Consider the following 24,313-nt stretch of genomic DNA (forward strand, 5'->3'; position numbering starts at 1 on the left):
ACCGTTCACTCATAAAATGATGATTCCTACTAAGTTCTACTTATCCACCTAACGAGACTCATTTCATTTGAATAGTGGAGTTTTAATATCATGAAGATGAATAGGGATGCTCTTATTCAAAAGAGTGCTTAAAAGAAACACCGTGATGTAGAATAACATATCATCCATTGTGTTATGTGGAAATGTCACATTTTGCCCTGTAGTTTCATGAATGTTAAGACTGTCTCTTGTAAATTTAATTCCATATTAACTTAACAAAATTTGGTTAAGCTTAAGGTGTTCTTGATCATAATATTGGACGATTAGTTTTAACGTTGATGCATGATAATGATGGCATGGAGCCATTTTGTCCAAGACCAATATTGTTGGTGTCTAGTCAAATTACTATGTGTTATTGTATCACAATGTATATAATTTGAACTAAACTTTTAGTGTAAGCACTATTAGTGGCGGAGCCACCTATAAAGGAGGATGGACGGCCGCCCACCCAAATTTTTTTCTTTATTTTTTATATCAAATTTTATAAAAATTGTATTTTGTCTCTCCTCAACTCTAAAATTTTAGATCTCTTTATGAACGTTTGGTTTATGGATTCAGAATCATAATTCAAAATCACTCGATTTACGTGTGTATTTTATAAGAGAAAACACTGTAACGAGTCACGAACTATGACACGAATCTTCATACCAAACACTTGTCCCACACCTCATTAGTTCCGTCACACCCCCGCTTTCTCAATTCGCCCCTAACAATATGAACTCTTTTCATACTTATGCTTAAAGCTATTTTTTTTATCCTTTTATTTAATACTAAGCTTCTTGTTATAAATAGTAATCATTTATGCGGTTGCGGTGCCGAGTGCCACCAGTTGTGCCAACGACCACCTTTAAACATATACGAAGACTCTTGACATGTCAGGCAATGAAGCAATATACAGCAAGTCCAAACTAGCGGGAAAAAAATAAGGAAAAGAAAAGAAAAAAACATAAACATAATAAACAAAAAAGATAAAAAGGGTACTATTTAAAATTTCGAACATTGTTGGAACATATGCTATTTCTCTAGCTTATTATCTGGAAACCTTACAATCAAAATTCTTATTCTTATTCTAATTAGCCTAATTAAGAAGATATATAAAGTATTACGCACCTTGTTTTCTGCAGAGTTCCATACCTCAACCTTATACATCGAATGATAAGCATGCGTCATTAGAGTTTCATAAATAGTTCTAAACGTGAATCAAGTCAAAAGTTCGCACGTTAATTAGCAAATTAAGAAAAAGTTAGATACGTTAATTAGCACCCTTTTTGTACAGGCTCACATTCTCTCAAGTCTCGTGTGGTTGTAAATGGCCCAAAAAAAGAAAAAAGAGAAGGGAAAAAAAAAAACTCTAAACCTTTATTTATGTTACAAAATATTTTCTCTTAAAGAAACCTCTTTTTCATACATTATGGGCTGTCTTTGCACGAAGCAGAGGCTTAGATCATATGAAGACCCTGCAGTTCTGTCATCTCAAACCTGTTGTAAGATTTATTTATTTATTTTGGGTTTTATTTTGCTAGCTACATTGGAGTTTACTTAAAACAGAAGTTCTTGAAATTGGTTTTCTTTATTATTAATTAATTATATATATTCTTGCAGTTAGTGTTGACGAGGTTGAGATTTTGTATGAGCTGTTCAAGAAGATAAGCAGTTCCATAGTTGATGATGGGCTAATAAGCAAAGTAAGTTTAGGAAAGAAAGATTATGTGTAATACATTGCATAATCTGTTATATAATGCTATATCGTTATGTACATAAATGCATGACAGTCTGTTAATCTTTTAGGCAATTTCTAAGATTAAATTTGTAAATTTTGCTAATATATAGTGAAAGCTTGACTGTTTTAGTCCCTCTTAAAAGAGATATATATATATATATATCATATATCTATATACATGTATATATACAGTTTCATTTTCATTAGATGGAACTCATATTCTGAGATTGATCTTGATTTTTCAGGAAGAGTTTCAGCTTGGTTTATTTGGGAACAGCAAGAAACAAAGTCTTCTAGCAGACAGGGTGAGGAAGAAAAAACAAAAATATAAAAATAAAAATAAAATAAGAAATAATGAAAAAAAAAAAAACGCTAGAAGGAGGGCTTGAACCTCCGACCTTGTGGTTAACAGCCACACGCTCTAACCAACTGAGCTATTCCAGCAGTTTTTTGCCTTAGTTAATGCACATAATTTCTTGTACTTTTTGTGGCATGCTAGAACACTCTTGTTTGATGCTTCTTTCTTGAGACCATTTTTAATGTGTTTGTGGTCATCTAATACATAGATCTTTCAATTGTTCGATTCGAAACAAGACGGGGTGATCGAATTTGGAGAGTTCGTTCGATGTCTGAGTGTCTTTCATCCAGAAACACCTCAAGCAGAAAAGGCTGCACGTATGGATTTCTTGTCAATATTTATTCTTCTTGCTAATAACCATTGTACTAAATTTCCAAATTGGTTGTGGTAGGTGCATTTCAACTATATGATTTACAGCAAAACGGCTTCATAGAGCGTGAGGAGGTAAAAGAGTAGGCATGAAAACATAAACATCAATTCTATTATGGCCCAAGAATTTTATAGCATGGAAACTATTTGTTTTTCTTTTTTCTTTTTTAATTTGGATTGATGTAAAGATCAAGGAGATAATCTTGGCGCTTTTCAAAGAGTCAAACTTGATCCTTCCTGATGAAATTGTTGAAGAAATCATTACAAAGGTGATGTTTGCAAAATAAAAGCAATCAAGTAGCCCCCTAGTTAATCATGTTTTGCAGTTAATTGACAATGTGCTTTGTAACTTCACAGACGTTTGAGGAAGCTGATTCAAAGAGAGATGGAAAGATTGATATGGAAGAGTGGAGAGAATTAGTGGCTCAAAATCCATCCTTATTGAAGAACATGACAATTCCATATTTGAGGTAATTCCCACACTGTCTGTACAATTTTTTTCCTCTTTCTCATCACCAATATTCAAACTTTGACAAAAGTTATTGTTGAAGCACAAGACAATTTAAGTATAAACCCGAAACATATTAAAGCATGTGAGGAGAATTCTGGAGAGCGTATTTACAGGGAGTCTGAACTCAGAACCTCCTACTCTCATATCATGTTACTTAATCATTTTCTGAAAAACTTAAGCTTTTAGGAAGCGGTTCAACGATAGTTTTTTATACTAACAATCCCATTATACTGCAGAATCACCTCTTCATGAATTCAATTAAACCGAACTTCTTTTGGGATATAAACAGTTTCTAATCTTCTAGTACATTACTATGAACTGCATCTAAAACTATATGTTTATCTTAGTTGACCAACTCTTTATTTCTTGCAGGGACATTACATTTGCATTTCCCAGTTTTGTGCTGAAACCAGACGTAGAAGACATCACTAACAGCTAAACTTTAAAGGTTGAGAAAGAATCTCAGAAATACTACATTGCATTACCAAAAGTGAAAAACTACAAAAGGCTGAGAAAGAATCTCATAATGACTTCAGACTTTACTTTCTCAGTCATACTACCAAACTGGCCTACACTTTAGGTTGAGAAAGAATCTCAGAAATACTACATTGCATTACCAAAAGTGAAAAACTACAAAAGGCTGAGAAAGAATCTCATAAGGACTTCAGACTTTACTTTCTCAGTCATACTACCAAACTGGCCTACACTTTAATCTCATTGTATCTGAATCACAAGATTTGTAACAAAATGAATATCATGACCTTTTGCCTTGCTAGATCAAAGTATGTACAAGTTTCTGAAACTTCTCAATTGGGGTCATTAGGCCCTCTTCTTAGTTATCATCTCCTTCAGGTTCATGGGAAAGCACATTTTTGTGTGCAGGCTGTTCCATATATTTTCAGCTAGAATCTCGTTGACTGCGTCGGTAGGGTGGAACTGGTCCCACCAGATATGATTAGAAGCATTTCCACAAGCCATTTCTGGTGCCAGACACATAATCCAACCTCTATACTTTCCCAATCCACAACAAGCATCAGCAGTGACATTGAAACCTGAGAAAAGAAAACATATGACACATAAGATCAGGACACAACTGATAGATTTATATTTTACAGTGCAAAATAGACTAATCAAAGGGTCTTACCATAACGTTCATGGTTCTTTAGTATATCCATGGAACCTTCAAACACATCACAGAAGATTATACTCGAATACCGAAGCTTCCTACCGAGCTGCTCGATCGTGTACCTCATGACGAAGTTCAACTCCATTACCATGTTGTTAATCTCTTCGATGCATTCACCGCTGCTGCTTTTGTACTGCCACAGGTAGTGAGGAGCACAACCTATAGGTGGCAGCCCCATGACAACCATTTTCCTCACATTTAAGTTATACAAGTTCTGCAGAAATAAAATCAAGACCAATGTGACAAACAATTTATCTAGGGACTAAACATAACTAGAAGAACATTAAGATTGTGACATCACCTTGATTTGCTGCCTCATTATAGAGGCCAAGAACTGGTTGAAAGCCCATGGTAGATAGAGATTCCGGACATCGGAAACATTTCGAAGATAGTAGTGTATGTAGTCATTGATTCCAATGGAGATATAAAACACTGAGCTAGAGATTAGATCAGCTGCATCTTGCTCTCCCATACTCAGCATGAACTTCTGATGTGTGTCTGTGAACTGCTGAATTTGTTGTGTCAAGGAAATGCGTTGACCCTACAAAAGATCACAAAAACTAAAATTACTCACCCCATAAAAAAAGTCTCAAAATTTTACATTTTAGAACCCCGTCTTAAAAAAAAATTGAAAAAACAATAGAAAGAAAGAAATCCACCATACCAATTCTGAGCCACTTGTGAAGATTATTCCAGCTCCAGCAGATGCATAATTCACTCCATGAATCATATCTTCTACACTTCCAGATTGCCCAAGATGGCTTGGAACAAAAGGAAGCCCAAGACGAAGTGCTAATAACGAATTAAAAACAAATTTAAAGTCAAAATTGAAATTTTGTAGCTAACCAAGTTTTCATTAAACACATTATGCATCTTAGAAGAACATATTCAAATGTGAGTTTCCAAAATACCCAGATTCTCTAATTAACCATAAAGTTTAGTTAAAGAAAACGCAGTACATGAGCTTCGTTCAAGAATTCCATGAAAAATTTATTGACTTCTTCAATTCCTTGGAAAAAATTCCCACACGAGGGATTTTTCAAAGGCTTTATCCACATTTTATTCACTTTTCTATACTTATCTTTCAGCAAGAAAACAAAAAAGAAACCAAGAAATATGACAAAGCCAATTTCGTCAAACATAAAAAAGAGAAACTTTCCCTTTGTTTTCATTCCCTTTTCCAGTACTCAGACAGGGAAACGAAATCAAGAAAGCAGATATCTTACCAAGATAATCAACCGGGATTCTTCCGTTGGAGAACCGGCCGGTGGGGCGGTGCGTGTCGAAATCGCGGCCGTAGGGAAGGCGGTCGGCTCGGGCGAGGGTCGGGAGGAAATTGTTGGTCCCGCAGTCGACGGAGGAGTCGCCTATGACGAACAACGCAGGGGCCAGAGGAGGAGTTTGCAGGACTGAGCGAGTTGCAGGATTCGAAGAGGCCGCCGAAGAAGAAGGCCGTAGAATCGCGGGGCCGGCTAAACCGATGGGTTCTTGAGGGATTTGGAGAGCTGTTGGTTGGAGAAAAAAGGAGGAGATGAGGATGGTGATGAGGGAAACAAGAAGACTAACTTCCATTGTTTCTGGGAGAGAGAGAGAGGAGATTTTCAACTTTTGGCGCGTAAGGTGGCAGTTAAGGACTTAAGGTGGCCAACTTTAAGCGCGGGCCTTTTATTATGGAACTATGAACCCAACTCAAGCGTAGGTGGGGATGGTTGAGGCCCAAAATATGTTCTCCATTTTAATTTCAAAAGAAAAAAAATATAAAATTTACACCTTTACCATTTATTTTTTATAAATATTCTTTTATTAGTATAATTATTTAACAAAAAAGATTATAATTTAAGAGTAAAATGTACAAATCCTGACCCATGCACTTTCAAAAAGTATTTGTTAAGATTACTCATTTCAAAAATTATAGAAGATAGGTCATTTTTTTAAAAGGATTATTATCATTGGTGTCGCTTGAACTTTAATGTCATTCTCAATTTACATATCAAATTTTAAAAACTCTCACATTATTCTTCTAAACTTTAAATAATTCTCACTTAACTTCTTTTGTTATAATTTTTGTTAAAAATAAATAAAAAAATTAGAGTAATACAATCACGTGGTCTTTCTAATTGAATTTTTATTATAAATAAACAGATGAAAATCACATGGTCACACTTAACCCCCCACTTTTTCTGTCTAATTTTAACATAAACTCTTACAAAAGGACTTGAATATGACAATTTTAAAATTCATAAGGTAAAATGAGAATTTTCGCAGTTTAAAAGATAATATGGGATTAACACTAAAATTTAGGGGCACTAATGAGATTAAAATAGTTATGGTAAATACCACGAAGCACATATATATGGTAAATTTTCCGTAAACATGCCTTATAATTGAATTATTTATTGTAAATATGTATTGCTTCTTTTGAAATATGTTATTTACCAGAAACATTTTTAGAAAGATGCTTTTTAGCTCTTTCTCTCTTTTAATTTGAGGAAATTATTTTTTCTCTTATTTAGTTAAAGGTATTTTGTACATTTACCCCTAAATTTGTAGGGTTATGATAATTTACTCTTTAAATCTTTAACTGATAATTTGTCTCTTAACTTATAAAATTGTTGTAGTGTGCTTCATTTTGATGACATTTGTGTTAAATTAATAATAAAAAAACACTTTCGACAAAAAATTCTAACATTTCACTCTAAATTGTGACACTAATCTCTCAATTCTCCAACCTTCAATCCCTTAAATTTAACAAAAATTCATAGCAAAATTGATAAAACAGAGCAAATTACAATAGTTTGCAAGTTAAAGGGGAAATTTTGTCAAAATTAGAAGTTTAAGTGGCAAGTTTCTAATATTCAAGTTTAAGGAAAAAGTGTGCAAAATATCCTTTAGTTGAAAGAATGAGAAAAATACATTTGTCTAGACGGAATAAAAATAGAATAAATTTTGAATAAATTAGTATGTGGTAAAAATTTATTTCACAGAAACAATACTTAAAAAAAATGGGCTAATACAAAATGTAATAGTATTTAGAAAAAGAGCAAGCATGTAAACAGGTTATAACTATAACATGAATAGAACCGTAATAGGAAAGCATTATTTTTACTTGGGCAAGAATATTTTGTTTCAGCATAACGCTTTTTATTGGTCTCACGGTTTTAACTCTATGCATAGGTATCAAAATTTTAATGTCAATTTTTATAGCATTTTAATTTAGAATCTACAGATAACATCAATTTAAAAGAAGTAGATTTTGAATAAGAACAGGCTTAGATGATTTACAATGCTAATACCAATGCTAATGTGAGATTTGACACCCCAAAAAAAAAAAAAGAGAGAGAGAGTGGAAGTAATGTATTTAAAATGTTAATTCTATTTACTCTAAAATAATTCAAATGCTATACTAATTTATATATCAAATTTAACAATAAAAAGTTTTACATTAAAAAAGTGATTTGTTATCAAATATCAAAATTTACTATTCACACATGAATTTATCACCCATCCTTCTCATAGGTAACATGTTTTTTTTATTTTATTTTTTATTTTATTTTTTATTTTAAATACAATTCCATCTTTACTAGACTAACGCTACAGCAACCATTGTTTCTCTAAAAAATAAGTGGAAAGAAAAAAGTATTTTCTTTGAAAAAAAAGAAAGTGAAAGGAAAAACTTAAACACGCATTAATTTTTTTTTTAATTTAAACACATTAATTTGAAGGCCATAATATAGTAATGACGTTTGGTTGAAGGATTCATACCATGATTTGAATCATTGTTCATGATTTGCTACAGTGTTTTCTCTTACAAAAAATACACGTAAATCAAAAATAGTTATAATCTCATGATTCTAATCCATGAACCAAACGTCTTATATTACTGGTAGTGCAACCCAACGGTCAAGGTTGACTTGAGTCTCTTGTCGGAGACTCACAGTTTAATTAACGCCTGTTAGAAACCGTCCCCACTGGCCCACTGAAAAGTGAAAACGGTGTCAAAACACCTCTTTCAACGGCTACTCCTATTTTTGGAGCGTCAGAACTTTGACATTTTTGTTATCCACAAAAATAACTTTTAAATTCTAATCATATTATGGACTCGTTTAGTTTGCTGATTTGAATTTTTAATTTGAGTTAAGATGTAATTTTATGTGAGAATTTTTTATTGTAGTAAAAAAGTTAGATGTGACTGTTTGTGAGAATTTTTTACTGTAACAAAACTTGAATTTGAAACTCAAATTGGTAAAATGAACGAGACATATATTTCTATTTGGTATGGTTTTCAAACGGGCAGGAATACAGTGGGACTTGAATTATGAGCATCTTTCTTGTATAATTCTTAGGTGAATTGTGTCACAATCACATAAAAAAAACTATAATTCTTAGGTGAATTGTGTCACAATCACATAAAAAAAACCTAACAGCAAAATATATAAGAAAAAAAAAAATCACATGAAAAACACAGTAAGTATGATCTTCTTCTTTTGCCTGGGTTTTTAATTTTGTCTCATTACTTTTACACTATCTTCCTTAAATAAAAAATCTCCTTTTTTTTTTCATTCGAAATGTTAGAAATGTCATCCATTACTCCGTATGTAATGCTGAAGGGATATTTTAGTCTATTTTTTATTTAGTTCGAAGAATAAAGCAGGACTTTTTCGAGTTTATGAAATAAATTGGGACTATAGTTATATAGTATATGTTTTATGAGGAGAAAATAAGATTTACTCTATAATTTTAAAAAAACACATTCCTTTTATATTTCAGAAAAAAAAAACATGTTTTTTTTTTTTTTTTTTAAAGAGAACAAACCATGTTTTTATAATAGAAAAATATTACACACTCTAACATAAATAAATCCGGATGAAAGTGGAGCCCCATCATGAATCAGTATTTCACATTAGTTTTAATTTATAATGAAAAATATTCCATATTTCGGCAGAGATGAGTGGAATTGTGGATAAAATTTATTATTTATCTTACGTATCAACTCAATTTGTATTGGATATATCCTGACCCAATTCAAACCGAGATAATTATTAATCAGAAATAATTTTTACCCTTCTTTTCTCTGACCGGTATTTAGGCATGGGACGTAGGGCCTGTTGCCCACATGGAGAGTGATTATAGTGCTAAACATGACCCAGAAGGCATATCATTCATTTCTTTGTTTTATCATCAATTATTAACTTTCGGCTTGGTTTTTCCTCATAATAAAAAACTATATGTAACCCACTAAAGCAATCAAAGATCTCAGTCCCACGGATCTTACCCCCCCCCCCCCCTTTTTTTTTTTTTTTTCTCAATGACAAAACCCCCCCCCCCCCCTTTTTTTTTTTGCTTCATAATTGAGCATATCGATAATGCTGTTTAATAAAGTTATGGACATGTACTCAAATACATTTATTTTAGGGTCCGTTTAGTTCGTTAATTTGAATTGAAATGTGATTTTATATGAGAGTTTTTTACTGTAGTAAAAAAGTTAGATGCGACTGTTTATGAGAGCTTTTTACTGTAATAAAACTCAAATTCTAAACTCAAATCGGTGAAATAAACAAGAGTTGAGTTGCAAACTAAAACCATTATCCCATGACTTCATAATAAGAGCCCTTGCACGTTCAGTGTACCTGCTCTTAATTCTTTTCAAAAGGTTAGGAACCTTCCTTTCGAGTGTGGTCACTAGAGAAAAACAAGGCATTATCAAAGCAATAATATTCAAGGATATATACACCGATTATTTGGATAATATATTATTTTTCAGAACTTGTACCACATTATTACAAATTAAAACACAAGCACTATAGATTTCGGTTTTAAGTTTTGTAACACCACCCATACTGGAAATTAAATAAAATGTGGATAGAAAGTTGTTACAGTAAATCATGTTTATAACATAGCATATGGAGCTGATATTTTAAAAGCTAGCAATGATTTGTTGAATATAACGAGTTCATTTTTAGTATATGGATTTTTTCCGATGTACTATTAGAATGGAGTTTGTTTAAATTCAATAGTTAGAGATTAGACGTATTTTTTTTGTTAATAAGCGACACATGAGATTCACCTTACTTTTGTGACGAAAGGACAAAATAGAAAGCCATGTGTTACATAATCAAAATTATCCTTTATCGTGTTGATATATATATATATATATATATATTCATAACGTTGTATATTGTGAGATAATAGATAATAAAATGTAGAAGACAATTTTACCCTCCTCCTTATGTACCATAGCTACTTCAAGTGGCCTCAATGATGGCAAGGGGGGATTAATATCTTAATTATGTGACTGAAAAAGAGTCGATTCTTTGAGACATGAGAAAACAACTGAAATAAAAGAAACTCGATTTCCACAAAGCGAAAACAATGCTGAATGCCTTTGCAGATATGCAATGTAGATTTGGGGACCCTTCTCGAGTGCAACGGCGACTAACTTGGCCCTTTTGATTCCAAAACAAAAGCTTTACAGAGCATAGAAATGAGGAGGCTTTGCAACTTTACACATGCTTTTGTACTTGTAATTGCTAGTTTATGTTATCACAGTATGTATATCACTATATCTAATTATTATATTTCTCTCTGCTTTTGACGGTAATGACATTTTTATACGTTAAATTGATTCCTTTTTATCTTATTAGACTCAACAATGTTAATTAGAGTATACGTGTGGCGGTATTAATGTAATATACGTGTATAAATTTTTTTTGAAAGTAATCTAACATTAAAATTAGTTTTTTTTTTCCTTTATAAGTGTGTGTTAAAATTTTAATTTAACGGTAACATTAAGGTGATTGATCATAATATCTATACTTAAAACTTAATAGGTATAATATTTAATTTTACAGAGAATGACATAGTACACTTTAAATCACACAATATGAGCTTTACATATGGATTTAATTTTATGTTATTATTATTACCTCAACTAATGAATTATTTTTCCTTTTTAAGACGAATTAGCTAACTCCATTACTCACCCTAAAACGAAATTTACAACTTTATCTTTAACTTAATTACATCTGACGACTCGATTTTCAGTTCTCCTCGCAAAATAGTCTGAGGACATTTTGGTAAAACTACGACCAGACAGATTATTTTAGATTCTACTGTCTATTATCCGATAATCCCCACAACAAAAAGCGAGTCAAACGGACGTTAACTAACAATCATTCTAAGGTCGTCGCAAGCCCCACACCAAAAAGCGAGTCAAACGGACGTTAACTAACAATCATTCTAAGGTCGTCGTTTTAGATTTCAAAAACGAAAGACAACGGCTATGGGTAAAAAAAAAAAAAAAGGCTTTATAAAGCCAACGGTTACAATTCTGCTTCCTCTCTCTCTCTCTCTCTGCCTCTGTCTCTGTCTCTCTCTGACTACAATTTTCTCGGAGCAGCAAAACGCGGCGAGAAAATTACGGACCAACTGGAAATCGAAGACCGTCCAATCTCGGACAATGGAAAAAATCGGCTCAATTCATCGCCAACTGCTCGCCATCTCGGTATCTGTTGAGAATTTAAGCACTCCTTCCTCGTACATTTCCCTTTGATTCTTCCTCTCCGATAAGAATCCACACTCTCAGAGAAAAAAAAAATCCATTTCCGATTTTCCGAGAGTTTTTCCTTAGCTAATTGTTGATAGAATTCGCATGTTTTCGATTCCAAAACCCAGATAATCCATTGGATTAATCAAGTTTCGGTTTTGTTTCGAGCTTGTGTCGTCTAGGTTTTCGAGTTCGTTCTTGAACTTGAACCCCGAGGGTTTCTATTCTTATTGGGGATTTAGGATTTTGGTCTTTTAATTGTTGTTGTGTTGGTGTTGTCTGTATATGATTTCTTCTTGATTTTCATTTGTCTGTGATTTTAGAATATGAGTCTCTGATCAATTTGATTGAGAGGCCTTGTAATTTGAAATCGGTGACAAAAGGCGAGGCTTTTAGGGTCAATTTTGGGGAGAACCGTCTCGAAAATGTCTGTTGATGTTTTGAGTCCGATTCGCAAAGAATCGGTTCATTCCGCTGGTTTTTTTGAGAGCCGGCGTGGGCACTGCTCTAGTGAATCGATCCTAATTTACCTCAGTGTCGCCGGCTCTGTCATTCCCATGCGTGTCCTCGAGTCGGACTCGATTGCGTCGGTGAAACTTAGGATCCAGACGTGTAAAGGGTTCGTGGTGAAGAAGCAGAAGCTTGTGTTTGGAGGCAGGGAGTTAGCTAGGAATGACTCACTCGTTAAGGATTATGGTGTGACGGGTGGGAATGTCTTGCATTTGGTCCTAAGGCTTTCTGATCTTCTGCTAATCACGGTTAGGACCAGCTGTGGGAAGGAGTTTGAATTCCACATTGATAGGTACCAAAATATAAGGTATCTGAAGCAAAGGATTTTGAAGAAAGGGAAAGGCTTTGTTGATCTTGAGGATCAAGAGATTTTCTTCAATGGGGAAAAGCTCGACGATCAGAGGCTTGTGGATGATATATGTAAGAACAATGATGCTGCAATTCACTTGGTGGTTCAGAAATCTGCAAAAGTTCGTGCTAAGCCCGTTGAGAAGGATTTGGAGCTCTCTGTTGTGGCTGAAGTCCCTTACAAAACCAGGGACAAAGGAACCAATGAAGGAGAGAACCGATCTGTGGAACTTCCTGTTGTAACAAGTAAGCGACCTTGTAGAGATAGAGATTTCTGGTTGGAACCAATTCTTGTTAATCCCAAGGTCGAATTGCCACAACTCATCTGGGATATGTTTAAGTCTACATTTGATGGTTTGGAGAAAGGCAATGAACCTATCAGGTCCTCTGAGGGAACTGGAGGAACTTATCTAATGCAAGATGCATTAGGCCAGGACTATGTTTCTGTGTTTAAGCCTACTGATGAGGAGCCCATGGCTATGAACAATCCCCGTGGCTTGCCCGTATCATCAAATGGAGAAGGGCTGAAAAGGGGAACAAGAGTAGGAGAAGGAGCATTAAGGGAAGTTGCTGCATACCTATTGGATCATCCAAGAAGCGGACCTCGCACCTTGTCAGGTGAGGTGATGGGCTTTGCTGGTGTGCCTCCGACCATCATGGTTGAATGCTTCCACAAGGGTTTCAACCATCCTGAAGGGTATGAGTGTGCGCCAAAGAATAATAAGATTGGTTCGTTGCAGATGTTCATGAGGAATGAAGGAAGTTGTGAGGACGTTGGTCCTGGAGCATTCCCTGTCGAGGAGGTGCATAAGATTACTGTTTTTGATATAAGGATGGCTAATGCAGACAGGCACGCTGGGAATGTATTGATCAGCAAAGGTAAAGAGGGTCAAACTGTGCTCATTCCTATTGATCACGGATACTGCCTGCCTGAGAAGGTACAATTTTCTCCCTTCTATTCTTCATGATTGCTTTACAATCTTATTAATTATTTAGTTGCTTGTGGCACTTTATTTGTCATTTTTTTAACTACCTTCGTTTTTGAGTAATGAAACTTATCTAGCAATTGATTTCTTTTAATGTGTATGTGGGTGCATTTTAGGAGTGATAAATGCAAATTTGTTATTGAAGGTTCAGGTTGAACGTCTCAATTTGTAGTTCTTTTGCGACTACCAAAAAAGCTGGATAAACTATTTTATCACATCTAGTAATTGCCTATGGATCCTCTGTTACTAACAAGTTTACTTCTCTTTATTCTTTGCAGTTTGAAGATTGTACTTTTGATTGGCTTTACTGGCCACAGGCTCAGAAACCTTATTCTCCTAACACCATTGAGTACATAAATTCATTAGATGCTGAACAAGATATTGCCCTTTTGAAGTTTTACGGGTGGGACATTCCTCTTGAGTGTGCCCGCACGCTCCGTATTTCCACTATGCTTCTGAAGAAAGGAGTACAAAGAGGTCTCACTCCTTTTGCCATTGGAAGCATTATGTGCAGAGAAAATGTAAACAAAGAATCTGATATTGAGGAGATTGTGCGCCAAGCCCACGACTCCTTTCTTCCTGGCATGAGTGAAGCTGCATTTCTTGAAGTTGTCTCCAAAGTTATGGATTCCATGCTTGACCAGCTCGCTAAATAGTTTATTTGTGTACTAACTAAATTACCAGTTCATTTTTAGATGGACTGCTGATTTTATGTATGTAATGTGGATGGCTTACTTGTTCCACAGAATCGTCAAAGCTTCCCTTTGCACTTCTGTCAACTGATACTTGAACCTGTATTGGGATGTTGAATAGGAGTCTAAGATCATAATAATAAGATGTATTCTGCTCAGATTTATGTATTGCAAGGTACTGTATTACTCAGGTGGGAGGTTAATTTATTGTACATAAATGTTAACCCCATATTCAGATTTGAAGCTCAGAAAAGGATACTTAGATATAGATTGGTCATTAGAGGACCATGGACAACCGATGTTTAGTCAAGGTTTGTCTCTCAGAAGTTGTAATTGTGTGCTTTTTCAAGAAAAGAATAAAAGTATTATAGCATTTGAAGTTGCATACTGTCTGTAATTGATCATAGTTTTCACTCTCATCTACACCAACATAAACCCGCAAGTCTCTGTAACGCCTTAATCTGCCATGAGGTCTATCTTGCAGGACCCCAGCGTAGTCGTAGTCGGGTCTTATATTCGTTACTCATACGTATTGTCCCTTTTAGACATTTAATGGCTCTCAAAAATTTTTTTGCGTCTCCCAACACTTGAACGCAAGACCTCTTTCCTTATAAAGCCCTTAAGGTGGACCTCACCGGGGGTTGAGGCATTACAATCTCACTCAATATATCCCACATAAAAGGATTTCCAATTAGTTTTTTTTTAATAAATAAATGGGATCTAATCGTTCGATTCGCTCGTTTAAATTAAGAACTTAAGGTGATGTTTGATAGATGGATTCGTTCCCTGATTCGAATCATGGTTCGTGATTCGCTACAGTATTTTCTCTCACAAAAAATACATGTAAATGGAAAATAGTTCTAATCATATGGTTTTAATCCATGAACCAAACGCCCCCTAAGTGTATATTTAGTATATAGGTTTTGCTACAGTACTGTAACGCCCTCAAGAATTAAGTATGTTTAATTATACTAATTGTGATTTATTAGTGTGTCTAATTTAATTTTTTCAATTAATCAATAAATTTTAAGTTACTTTTAGTATTCACAATTCCACCCTAAAAGTGTGTGGGAATACATACATCTACCATTTACTTTTATTTATCCTTCAGATGTGTTTGGTTGGAAGGAATGAAATGAGAAGGAAAGGCTATTCCATCTAATTCCATCATTTGGTTTCATTTTTACCTTCAGAATGACTCAATTTGAGTGAATCGTGATTCACTTGTTCAGCCAAAGGAAAGGCCTTTCCATTCAGCCCTAACCATTTTTTTCCCAAAATCTCCCCGATTGAGAGAGAGAAAGCCCTAGCTCCCTACTCCCTCGACGAGTTCGTTCGTATCAAGCTCCACCGGATCTCCTCAGGCGGCCGCTCCTCTCCTTCGCGATTCCTTTTCTTCCTTCCTCCAAATCTCTACGTCTCCTTTTCGTTTCAATCTCCTCGTCTGATTCGGATTTCCGACCGAAAGGAAGAGGTTCGCGCCGACGTTGCCTTACACGTTTCCCTTCATAAGAATTCAGGTGCTATGCTAGTTTTTCCCTTCATCAGCGAAAAATTCTTGATAGAGAAAATAATCCATTTATGAATTCAGGTGCTACGCTAGTGTTCTCTATTCGTTTCTTTACATGTACTACAGAAGCACCTTCTCATTTTCTAAGTGGTAGATAAATATCTGATCATTGATTATGGGCAAAACCCGGACCTAAGAGAAACCTCCTAGAAAACCTTGATTTCACTTGAGAAATTTGAAGTTTAAACCCAAATTTGAGAGGCCAACTTGTACACCAGCTAAGGTAAGGTGTTTTTCTTGTATTATAATTGTGGTTTCATGCTTTTTGATGCTTTTTTCATGGGTTTTTTGTTTATGCGCTGGTTAGAGATAAATTCTTTGTAGATAGACATATTTTTAGTTGGTTAGTGTGAGTTATTGTTGAATTGAGTGTGTGTTTCTCTTGCTTTGATCTGATTTAAGACATGATCTGGAGGAGTTTTGGTTCATTTTTTCTCTGTTCAAATGTGTTTTAGTGAGGTGTATGCAATTTGTTTGATGAAATGCTTAGCTGAAAATTCTGTTTTGGTTGTCTGAACACCTCTGATTGCGAGTGGAATATCTCTTATAGTACTTGTTGTTTAAAGCTGAAATTTTGGGTATTGAAACTAGACACTTTGAACATGCTGTGGTCACACTTTCATGGGAAAAGGCTGAAAGACGAATTTTTAATGAATTTTACCAAATCAGGTCTGCTGCTGGACTTTTTCCTGACAGATGGCCGAATTGGCTTATTTTTAAACCTACTCAAATGGACCTCAAATGAAGTGAAATTTTGCAGGACGCTTCTTTGTCATGTCTATTTTTACTCTGCAAATTTTAATGACCAATGAGTTTGTATATTGAAGTTTATGTTTTTTTTTTTTTTTTAATTTTTATATATCAAGAGGATCTTTGTAAATTTGTACATGTGTGATTCTCAAAATGGTTCTCTTGTGCTTAAATGGATATAATGTGCATTTGATAGGTTTATAGCACATCAACTTTACCAAGAAGGATCCACTCTCCACTCTATCCTAAGAACTATTGGAATTCAAGTAAAATCTTGTTTTCAAACTTCACAAGAAACAATAGTATGTGTTTGAAATTATTTTCTATGCTAAATGGATTGACTGACTTGTATGATGATGATTGTTTTATGAACATATTTGTCAAGGTAAATCTATTGTACCCCTATGTTTCAATTTAAAATGAAGTGTAAAATATGGTTTAGTATTTGGGTAGGCAAGGGATGCAGGAGGGACCAGTGGACCCAAAATATAGTGGTGAAATTCCTTGAGGCACGAGGTTTTCAAAGCTGAGTAACCACTCGACTGAAAAGAACAGGTTCTGAAAACTCACGGCCTATCAAGTACTAAGCATGTTTTATACTTGACGGGGCCCAGGACTGTTTTGACTAGAAATGTTTTTAGACTGAAATGGGTATAAACTGTTAAGGGTGCTACTTACTAGGCAATTGCTTATTTAGTTTTTTGTGATGAAGAAAATGCTGAGGGTGAACAGTAGGAGTTGCTCGAGTTGCTTGTTGCTGCCAGATAGTTCATATGTTGCTTTTGATATTTTGATATTTTGTTGCTTTTGATAAACTTTTGATATTTTGAGAGAATGTTTTTTGTTGGGCTCTTGATGATATGAAGTACTAATGTTTTGAAACTAAACATGAAGAAAAATCTTTTTGATTGAAATTGTTGTTAATAGTACTTCTATGTATCTACTAATGCTATAATATGTAAATATTTGTTTTCTTTCAAACTCTTCTTTAATCAATAGAATGAAGTAATGTCCACCAACTTAACTAGACAAGTCTTATTGTGGTGTCCTCTAGTTGAGATGGAGGGTGTTACACTATATGTACACGATATGTTGAAATTATATCCTCATAGATTGTAGCGTATATATAAGAAAAATATAAAGGAATCGTATTTGCACTTACATAGGTTAAAAAGCTTTCTTCTTCATCTTCAATATCCCGAAAACAACTATTCTTCACTTTGTTAAATTGTATTAACTAGAAACTTGCTTCACTTGGCATATGACAATATTTTGGGATTATATATGTAGTTGAATGATATATTATCATTTTTATTATTGATAGGGGCCAAAGTTTTATTTTTCAGGTAAAATATCATGGTAGATGCCCAAAGTTATCATATTTGAGCTTGTGATAATTTACTATTACATAAAAATATCAAATATATATTTTTTTTTTACAATTGAAATATAGTTTTTAAATTATTATCCTTCAAATAAAAAGTTTTTTTCAATAATTAAATTATTTTTTTACTATTATCAAATATTATTTTTTTTTTACAATTGAAATATAGTTTTAAATTATTATCCTTCAAATAAAAAGTTTTTTTCAATAATTAAATTATTTTTTTACTATTTTAATTAATTAAAATATTAAATTATTTAGGATTATTAAAAGGGTATTTTTGTCAAAATACAGTTTATTTTCATTCTATTCTGTTGTCAACTAAACAACATAATCCTCATTCAGGTATTGATTCCATAACTCCAATCAAACAAAAGAATCAGTTTATATTCCAACACATTCCAATTCCATTCCATTACCATTCACATTACCATTCCTATTACCATTTCGTCACTGCAACCAAACGCACCCTCAGTATTACTTTTTCATTTATTTTCTTTTATTTTCCTTTTCTTTCCCTTATTTTCCCTCTCACTCTCTCGTTCTCTCAGTCTCTCTCTCTTTCTCTCACCCTCTCTCACGTCTCTCTCTCTCTCTCTCTCTCTCTCTCTCTCTCTCTCTCTCTCTCTTTCTCCCTCGCTCAAAGCTTCTCTCTCTCTAAGCGGATTTTGAACCGGATTCAAACAAAAAACGAGGATTCCCAAGAAGTTTTCAACATCAAAGTCTAGATCAAGGTAAAACTTTTTGAAACTCTCTTTAAATTTTGGATCTAGCCTTGTGGAACTCGTTTTTAGTCGAGTTTGGTGATTTTTGGTTTAGATTTATTTTTGAATGGATTTTAAATGGGTTTTTGATTCTTTGAACCCCTATTGGAACCTGAATTTGTTGATTTCTTTTGAGAATATGTTGAATTAAACCAAAAAATTTCAGGTTTTGGCCTTGGACCCCGCGAATGAGCTATTGTTCTTGGCTGATCTGCTCCCCACCGGTCGACCGGTCATCATTCAACCGGCCGACCGGTGGAGTTACACTCCTCTGTTACCAGTTGACCGGTTCACACTAATCCGACCCTAAACAGTTTAAAAACCATGTTTTGACCCCAAAATTCGATGTAGAACCCACCTAACCTCATTTGAGAACTTAAAGTGAGTGGATTAGCCACATTAATCATTGTTTCCATTCCATTTCCCTTAATTGAATTCCAATTCTCAAAGAATCATGATTTGAATTAAAAATTGTTTATGAACTTTGAATTTTGAGTTAAAGTACGCTAGTATGATACAATTGTATATAATTAAATTAGATTGTTTAGAGGAAATGATAAACTCTAAATTGTTGGTCTTGATGACGAAGCTAGTGGCACGATAAGACTTAGAGTTCCAAAGACAAGTGGAGCTAGGGCTACGTGAAGATAACTATTCGAGAGGTAGGATATTCTTCCCATATCCTTGTTAGCCTGTTTTAAAGTGTTTTGGCCAAGTAATGTTCAAAAGATAAAGACATGTTGATAAAGAAAAGTACTTTTAAGATAATAGTTTGATTTTCGCTATTGATCTCATAATGGACTGATTTCAAGTTTTAATGAACATTTTCTTAAGATAAGATACCTTGCGAACTGTTAAGCCCGCTGATGGCCTAGATATGATATGGAGATCGTATCTTTAGGGCAGAACCTGAAACCCAGACGGGCCACTACGGTGGTGTTAAGGCCTTACTTTGGTCGTAAGTAATTTAATTACTTAAATTACTTGTTGGTTGCCTGTAATATGAAATTTCAGTTTATTTATCATTCAGAAAAATGTTGTTTGGTTCCGATTGATTATTTCGGGCCTGATTATTTCATTTTATTCGCTTATTTATTTATTCAGTTTTATAAATCTTATCATACTGGGCCTTTCGCTCATTTTTTTTAATGTTTCAAATGTATTTAACCTCAATTTATTTACCTTTCAGAAAAAGGTTGTTTGTTTCCGATTGGTTATTTCGGGCCTGATTATTTCATTTTACTCTCTTACTTATTTATTCAATTTTACAAATCTTATCCTACTGGGTCTTTCGCTCATTTTTCCTATGTTTCAAAATGCATTTAACCCCATCCAGGCGACGCTAGAAGTGGCGCAAAATAAGTGAGGAATTCAGTTCTAGAAGAAAGGAAGCGGTGAAGCATTTTCCATCTTTATCAGACTCATTAAGGCATGTATTAACTATGAATTATAAAGCTCTAAACTTTATTAGACCGTGGTTGATATCAGTTATTTACTTTTATGTATTTAATTATGTATGCACAAGTGTAATTATGTGGATGCTGTAGGCTGACTTTTGATGTTGATTTTAACAGTGATTGTATTTTGTAAAGTCCGCCTCACTTTTTCTTAAAAACTCGATTTTGTTAAAATAATAGGGCTTGTTTGAAAATACTTGAGTGTTTTGAATTTGAAATTAAATTTTAAACTGTTAATCGTTTAATCACCCTCTTAATTAGGGTTAATTTCTAAACAAGCTTTCATGTCACTAACTCCTGTTTGGGGGTGTGATAAGTACAAATATATAGTTTTAGTTCTGCGACAGTGTTTCTCTCACAAAAAATTTAAATTTCAAAAGATATAATCAAAAATCTTAATTTGAATAATGGCTTAAACCCATATACCAAACAGGGTTTGAATTAAAAAGTGAATTTATGTGAGAGAAAATATTATAACAGAAAAAATTAAATTTAATCTATAGTAAAAATTTGAGTTGAAATTCAAACTAACGAAACGAATTGGGGCTAAGACACTTGGAGCGCATAGACTTGACAGAACCCAATATTGGGTGCTTACGACATAGTCCAAATCCAACAGCTACGTAGGATTTCGACAATGTATCCGGAAGATGTAAGGAAGAATATACGAATAAAAAATTCCATAAAGATGATATCTTCAAATCTCCATTCTTCTCTGGTTTAATAACCCCACCATAACATGATCATCCCATGTGTTTTCAGAGCTTGAACAGGAACTCAACTTTTTTGTGTGTTTCACTTTTCATAGAGGCCGTTTGGTTCGTTAATTCGAGTTTTTAATTTGAGTTGAGATGTGATGTTGTGTGAAAGTTTTTTACTATAGTAAAAAAATTAGATGTGACTGTTTCTAAGAGTTTTTTACTGTAACAAAACTCAAATTCTAAACTCGAATCAGTGAAATAAACAGAACAGCAGTCAGGTTCTTTGTACATATAGGAATCCTGGTTTCCGTGCTGTCTGCAGTTTGGGGGTTCTTTATACCAATAATTGCATCTTCTTTGTTTCTTTCGTGTTTTTTTCCTCCCAACAATTGCATCTGCATCGTGGGAACAGGGAATACAACAAATTAACATGGCCAAAATGGCGATGTGAAGAAACTGTTGACCCTGTCCCTTTTATTTGTGCGTTTGTTTACATCAGGCGTACGAGAATAACTACTTGCTATTCTGATGTAAACAAACACACAAATGGAGATGTTAGGTTGCTGGTGGTACTTGTCATACAATTATCAACACGTCAGCATATGTTCAAATTAGATGGATGATTTGAATTAAAATTTAAATTCTTATGAAACAAAAAAACATTGCAGTAGAATTATTTGAATCGGGATTTAAACTCCTTGGCCAAACATGCTCTATATTACAAGATGCTTTTGGATTTTTCTTTTGTATCACTTAATGAATGATGGTCATCAAGTGCCCTGCAAAAAGGGCAATTTTCTCTTTTTCTTCTTAATGCAATTTGAGGTTTTGAAACTTGCTGCCCTGAAATTTGCAAGGTTTATACAAATATTTCGTCAGCTATCTTTTGGTGAAAAGATGCCAAAGAAGTTAACCAAAACAAGTTCGTTTGGAATGCCTCCATGTATTTCGTCAGCTATGCTTGACAGATGAGCTCTCTCAGTCAAAGATTCCAATAAGAGAGAAACAAAGCTTGCTGAAAAATCCCATGAGATAGAGCTCAAAAAACAAAATAACAAAATAACAAAGTACTGAAAATAGGGGAGCCTTGAAGCCTTAAAGCATGAAATTGAAAGTGGGACCCTTTAATGTAACCTTAGATCAAGTACAATGGCCCCATTCAAAAGTTAAATAAATAAAAAAAATTGTGTGTAAAAAAAAAAAAATCAATGACAAAGCACTGAAATTTTACTGAATAACCGGTGCCTTAACATTTAAAAAAAAAAAAAAAAAAGAATTGCACATTGCTCTCAATCTTATGCATGCTATTAATTTTAGGCTCTGTATTTGTATGGTTGAAAAGAAGTTAAAAATTGGAAAACTATAAAACGGTAGTTTTACCGCAATTATCTTTCCAATTTGTTGACCGCGCCTCTTTAGACACACACTTTCATCACTTTCGTTCGCTAGTTGAAGTTTTGAAAAAGACGTAATAATAACTGATATTTAGATAAAAATAGCTTTGTCACAACTCTCTTCTTGAAATAGACAAATTGTTAGATAAAAATAAGATATATTTTTTCTCTTTTTTTGAGTATACTCGTGTACACAACTCAAGTTATGATTTAAATTATATATAAGAGAAAAATAATATAGTAAAAAAATTGAAATTAAGAAAACGTTTGATTCATGGATTAGAATCATAAGATTAAAACTATTTTTGATTTACGTGTATTTTTTGTGAGAGAAAATACTATAGCGAACCATGAACCATAATTCGAATCGGGGTATGAATCCCCCAATCAAACAATCCCTAAATTTATGTAAGAAAAGTCTTGATTTGAATCATAAAATGAATAAGGCCATTTTTTACTTAAAATTTATATGCACTAACAAAGTTTTAAAACATAACCAATCTTTTATCAAAATTGATGATGAACAAAAGGCTGTCTCAAGGTCGAAGGGGACAGGACAAGCATGGCCACACAACATTCAAAAACGCCATAGTTGAACTTCAACATCACATAAACTATAATATGCGACATTTATTATATATTTTTCCCGACAAAACATCAAGAATTCTTGCTTAGATACTTATACTAAATATGGGATCTCTTAGTCACCCCAAACATTTTAATTTTCCTTTTGTGGGGCCACCCATCGCCTTTAATATCTCAACTGTGCCTGGTGCCTAGGGATAGATACCTTACTTACCTTCCATAAGAACCAAAGTCCAAATCCACAACTAGGGAAAATTCAACACTACTGTTATTTTTTATTTTTTATTTTTTATTTTTTTATTTTTTTAACAGATGAACAATATTTATCATTATTTGCCATTGGATTTCTTTGTGCATAGTGTTTACTTGTTTTTTGTCTCCACATGATCTAAAAACATGCACCGAAGAATTAAAAGGAAGGACAATACAGACAAGGGGGAAAAAAAAGAAGAAGAAGACTTTGCAAATTAGCAAAATACTGTTGTAACAATGAGAAATTCTGGATATTATTTATTATATTTAAAACTAGAGCCAAGCTACATTCTGTTTCCTGTTATGTACACATAGCTCAAATTCAATCATTAAACAAAAACAAAATTTTAAAACGAAATCTTTTCTAGGCTTTATCACATCACAAGAGCTGCGATCTTTTTTTTTTTTTTGTCCAGATGAATAAAAGCAACACAAGGTTGAATCTCAACAAATATGTCACTCTCCCTAATCCTTTTTAAAAAAAAAATAATAATTTAACGTTTAAATGATAAAATATATACATCCAAATAAAGAATTTGTAACAAACAGCAAACACGCACTTTGTCACTTATCTCTACATCTAAACACCCCCACTTCCCATTTTTCTCACAAAAATAATATTTATTCCCATAGAATAAAATCATCACTGATCAAGTAAATATCAGCTTAGTTCATTTTATTAATTTAAATTTAAATTTTATTACAATTAAAATTTTTATAAAAAATTACATCTAATTTTTTAATTATAATAATAAATTTTCACATAAAATTATATCTTTAATTTAAATTAAAAATTTAAAACAATCCTCTGTCTACCAATTTAACACAACCCACTTTTTGTAAATAAGTGAATTTTAACTCCATCAAAATAAATATGAATGTAATTTTCCTAACCTTTTCCTTCCATCACCGTCACATCATCACATGCTATATAGCGTTGAAAAAAAAAAAAAAAAAAAAAAAAAAAAAAAAAACCTCAAATATCTGCCCATGTCCAAACAAACACACCCCCAATTCCAACAAATCCCACCATCAAAACTTCACTTCACAGTTCACACAGCACACTCATCCACTCTCGGCTCACTTTCTCAAACAAATCTTTCCCAAAAAAAGAAAAAAAAAAACATATAATGACCAAACCCCACGCCCCAAACCACCACAACCACCACCCCCACAACCACAGCCCGCCACACC

General features: G+C 33.6%; 3 protein-coding genes and 1 non-coding gene across 4 annotated transcripts; 2 read left to right on the forward strand and 2 right to left on the reverse strand.

Annotated features, from left to right (window-relative positions):
• Positions 1–1,450: 1,450 nt before the first annotated feature.
• LOC21385814 (calcineurin B-like protein 7) lies at positions 1,451–3,559 on the forward strand. Its single transcript, XM_010105710.2, has 8 exons — positions 1,451–1,523; positions 1,642–1,724; positions 2,005–2,064; positions 2,326–2,434; positions 2,509–2,561; positions 2,675–2,755; positions 2,844–2,956; positions 3,370–3,559. The coding sequence occupies exons 1-8, from the start codon at positions 1,451–1,453 to the stop codon at positions 3,434–3,436; spliced, it is 639 nt and encodes a 212-aa protein (XP_010104012.1). The 3' UTR covers positions 3,437–3,559.
• Positions 2,130–2,203, reverse strand: TRNAN-GUU. Its single transcript has one exon. It is a non-coding gene; the product is annotated as a tRNA-Asn (tRNA).
• A 257-nt stretch (positions 3,560–3,816) lies between the features above and the next one.
• LOC21385815 (GDSL esterase/lipase At5g08460) lies at positions 3,817–5,755 on the reverse strand. The gene is made up of 5 exons (XM_010105711.1): positions 5,410–5,755; positions 4,848–4,975; positions 4,485–4,724; positions 4,142–4,397; positions 3,817–4,049 (listed from the first exon to the last, which is right to left on the reverse strand). The coding sequence occupies exons 1-5, from the start codon at positions 5,753–5,755 to the stop codon at positions 3,817–3,819; spliced, it is 1,203 nt and encodes a 400-aa protein (XP_010104013.1).
• A 5,720-nt stretch (positions 5,756–11,475) lies between these two features.
• LOC21385816 (phosphatidylinositol 4-kinase gamma 2) lies at positions 11,476–14,568 on the forward strand. Its single transcript, XM_010105712.2, has 2 exons — positions 11,476–13,522; positions 13,849–14,568. Exons 1-2 carry the CDS (start codon positions 12,152–12,154, stop codon positions 14,224–14,226), a joined length of 1,749 nt encoding a protein of 582 aa, XP_010104014.1. The 5' UTR covers positions 11,476–12,151; the 3' UTR covers positions 14,227–14,568.
• The last annotated feature ends 9,745 nt before the right edge of the window (positions 14,569–24,313 follow it).

The sequence above is a fragment of the Morus notabilis genome, unplaced genomic scaffold (genome assembly GCF_000414095.1).
Source record: "Morus notabilis unplaced genomic scaffold, ASM41409v2 Scaffold726, whole genome shotgun sequence".
NCBI classification, from domain to species: Eukaryota; Viridiplantae; Streptophyta; class Magnoliopsida; order Rosales; family Moraceae; genus Morus; species Morus notabilis.

Bases quoted from the DNA above. Each gene is read 5' to 3' on its own strand.
- LOC21385816 (XM_010105712.2), top strand. From the start codon at position 12,152: ATGTCTGTTGATGTTTTGAGTCCGATTCGCAAAGAATCGGTTCATTCC. The intron at 13,523-13,848 runs GTACAATTTTCT...TATTCTTTGCAG, and splicing joins GATACTGCCTGCCTGAGAAG to TTTGAAGATTGTACTTTTGA.
- LOC21385814 (XM_010105710.2), top strand. From the start codon at position 1,451: ATGGGCTGTCTTTGCACGAAGCAGAGGCTTAGATCATATGAAGACCCT. The intron at 2,065-2,325 runs GTGAGGAAGAAA...TCTAATACATAG, and splicing joins AAAGTCTTCTAGCAGACAGG to ATCTTTCAATTGTTCGATTC. The intron at 2,957-3,369 runs GTAATTCCCACA...TATTTCTTGCAG, and splicing joins ATGACAATTCCATATTTGAG to GGACATTACATTTGCATTTC.
- LOC21385815 (XM_010105711.1), bottom strand. From the start codon at position 5,755: ATGGAAGTTAGTCTTCTTGTTTCCCTCATCACCATCCTCATCTCCTCC. The intron at 4,725-4,847 runs GTATGGTGGATT...GATCTTTTGTAG, and splicing joins TCACAAGTGGCTCAGAATTG to GGTCAACGCATTTCCTTGAC. The intron at 4,398-4,484 runs GTGATGTCACAA...TTATTTCTGCAG, and splicing joins TAATGAGGCAGCAAATCAAG to AACTTGTATAACTTAAATGT.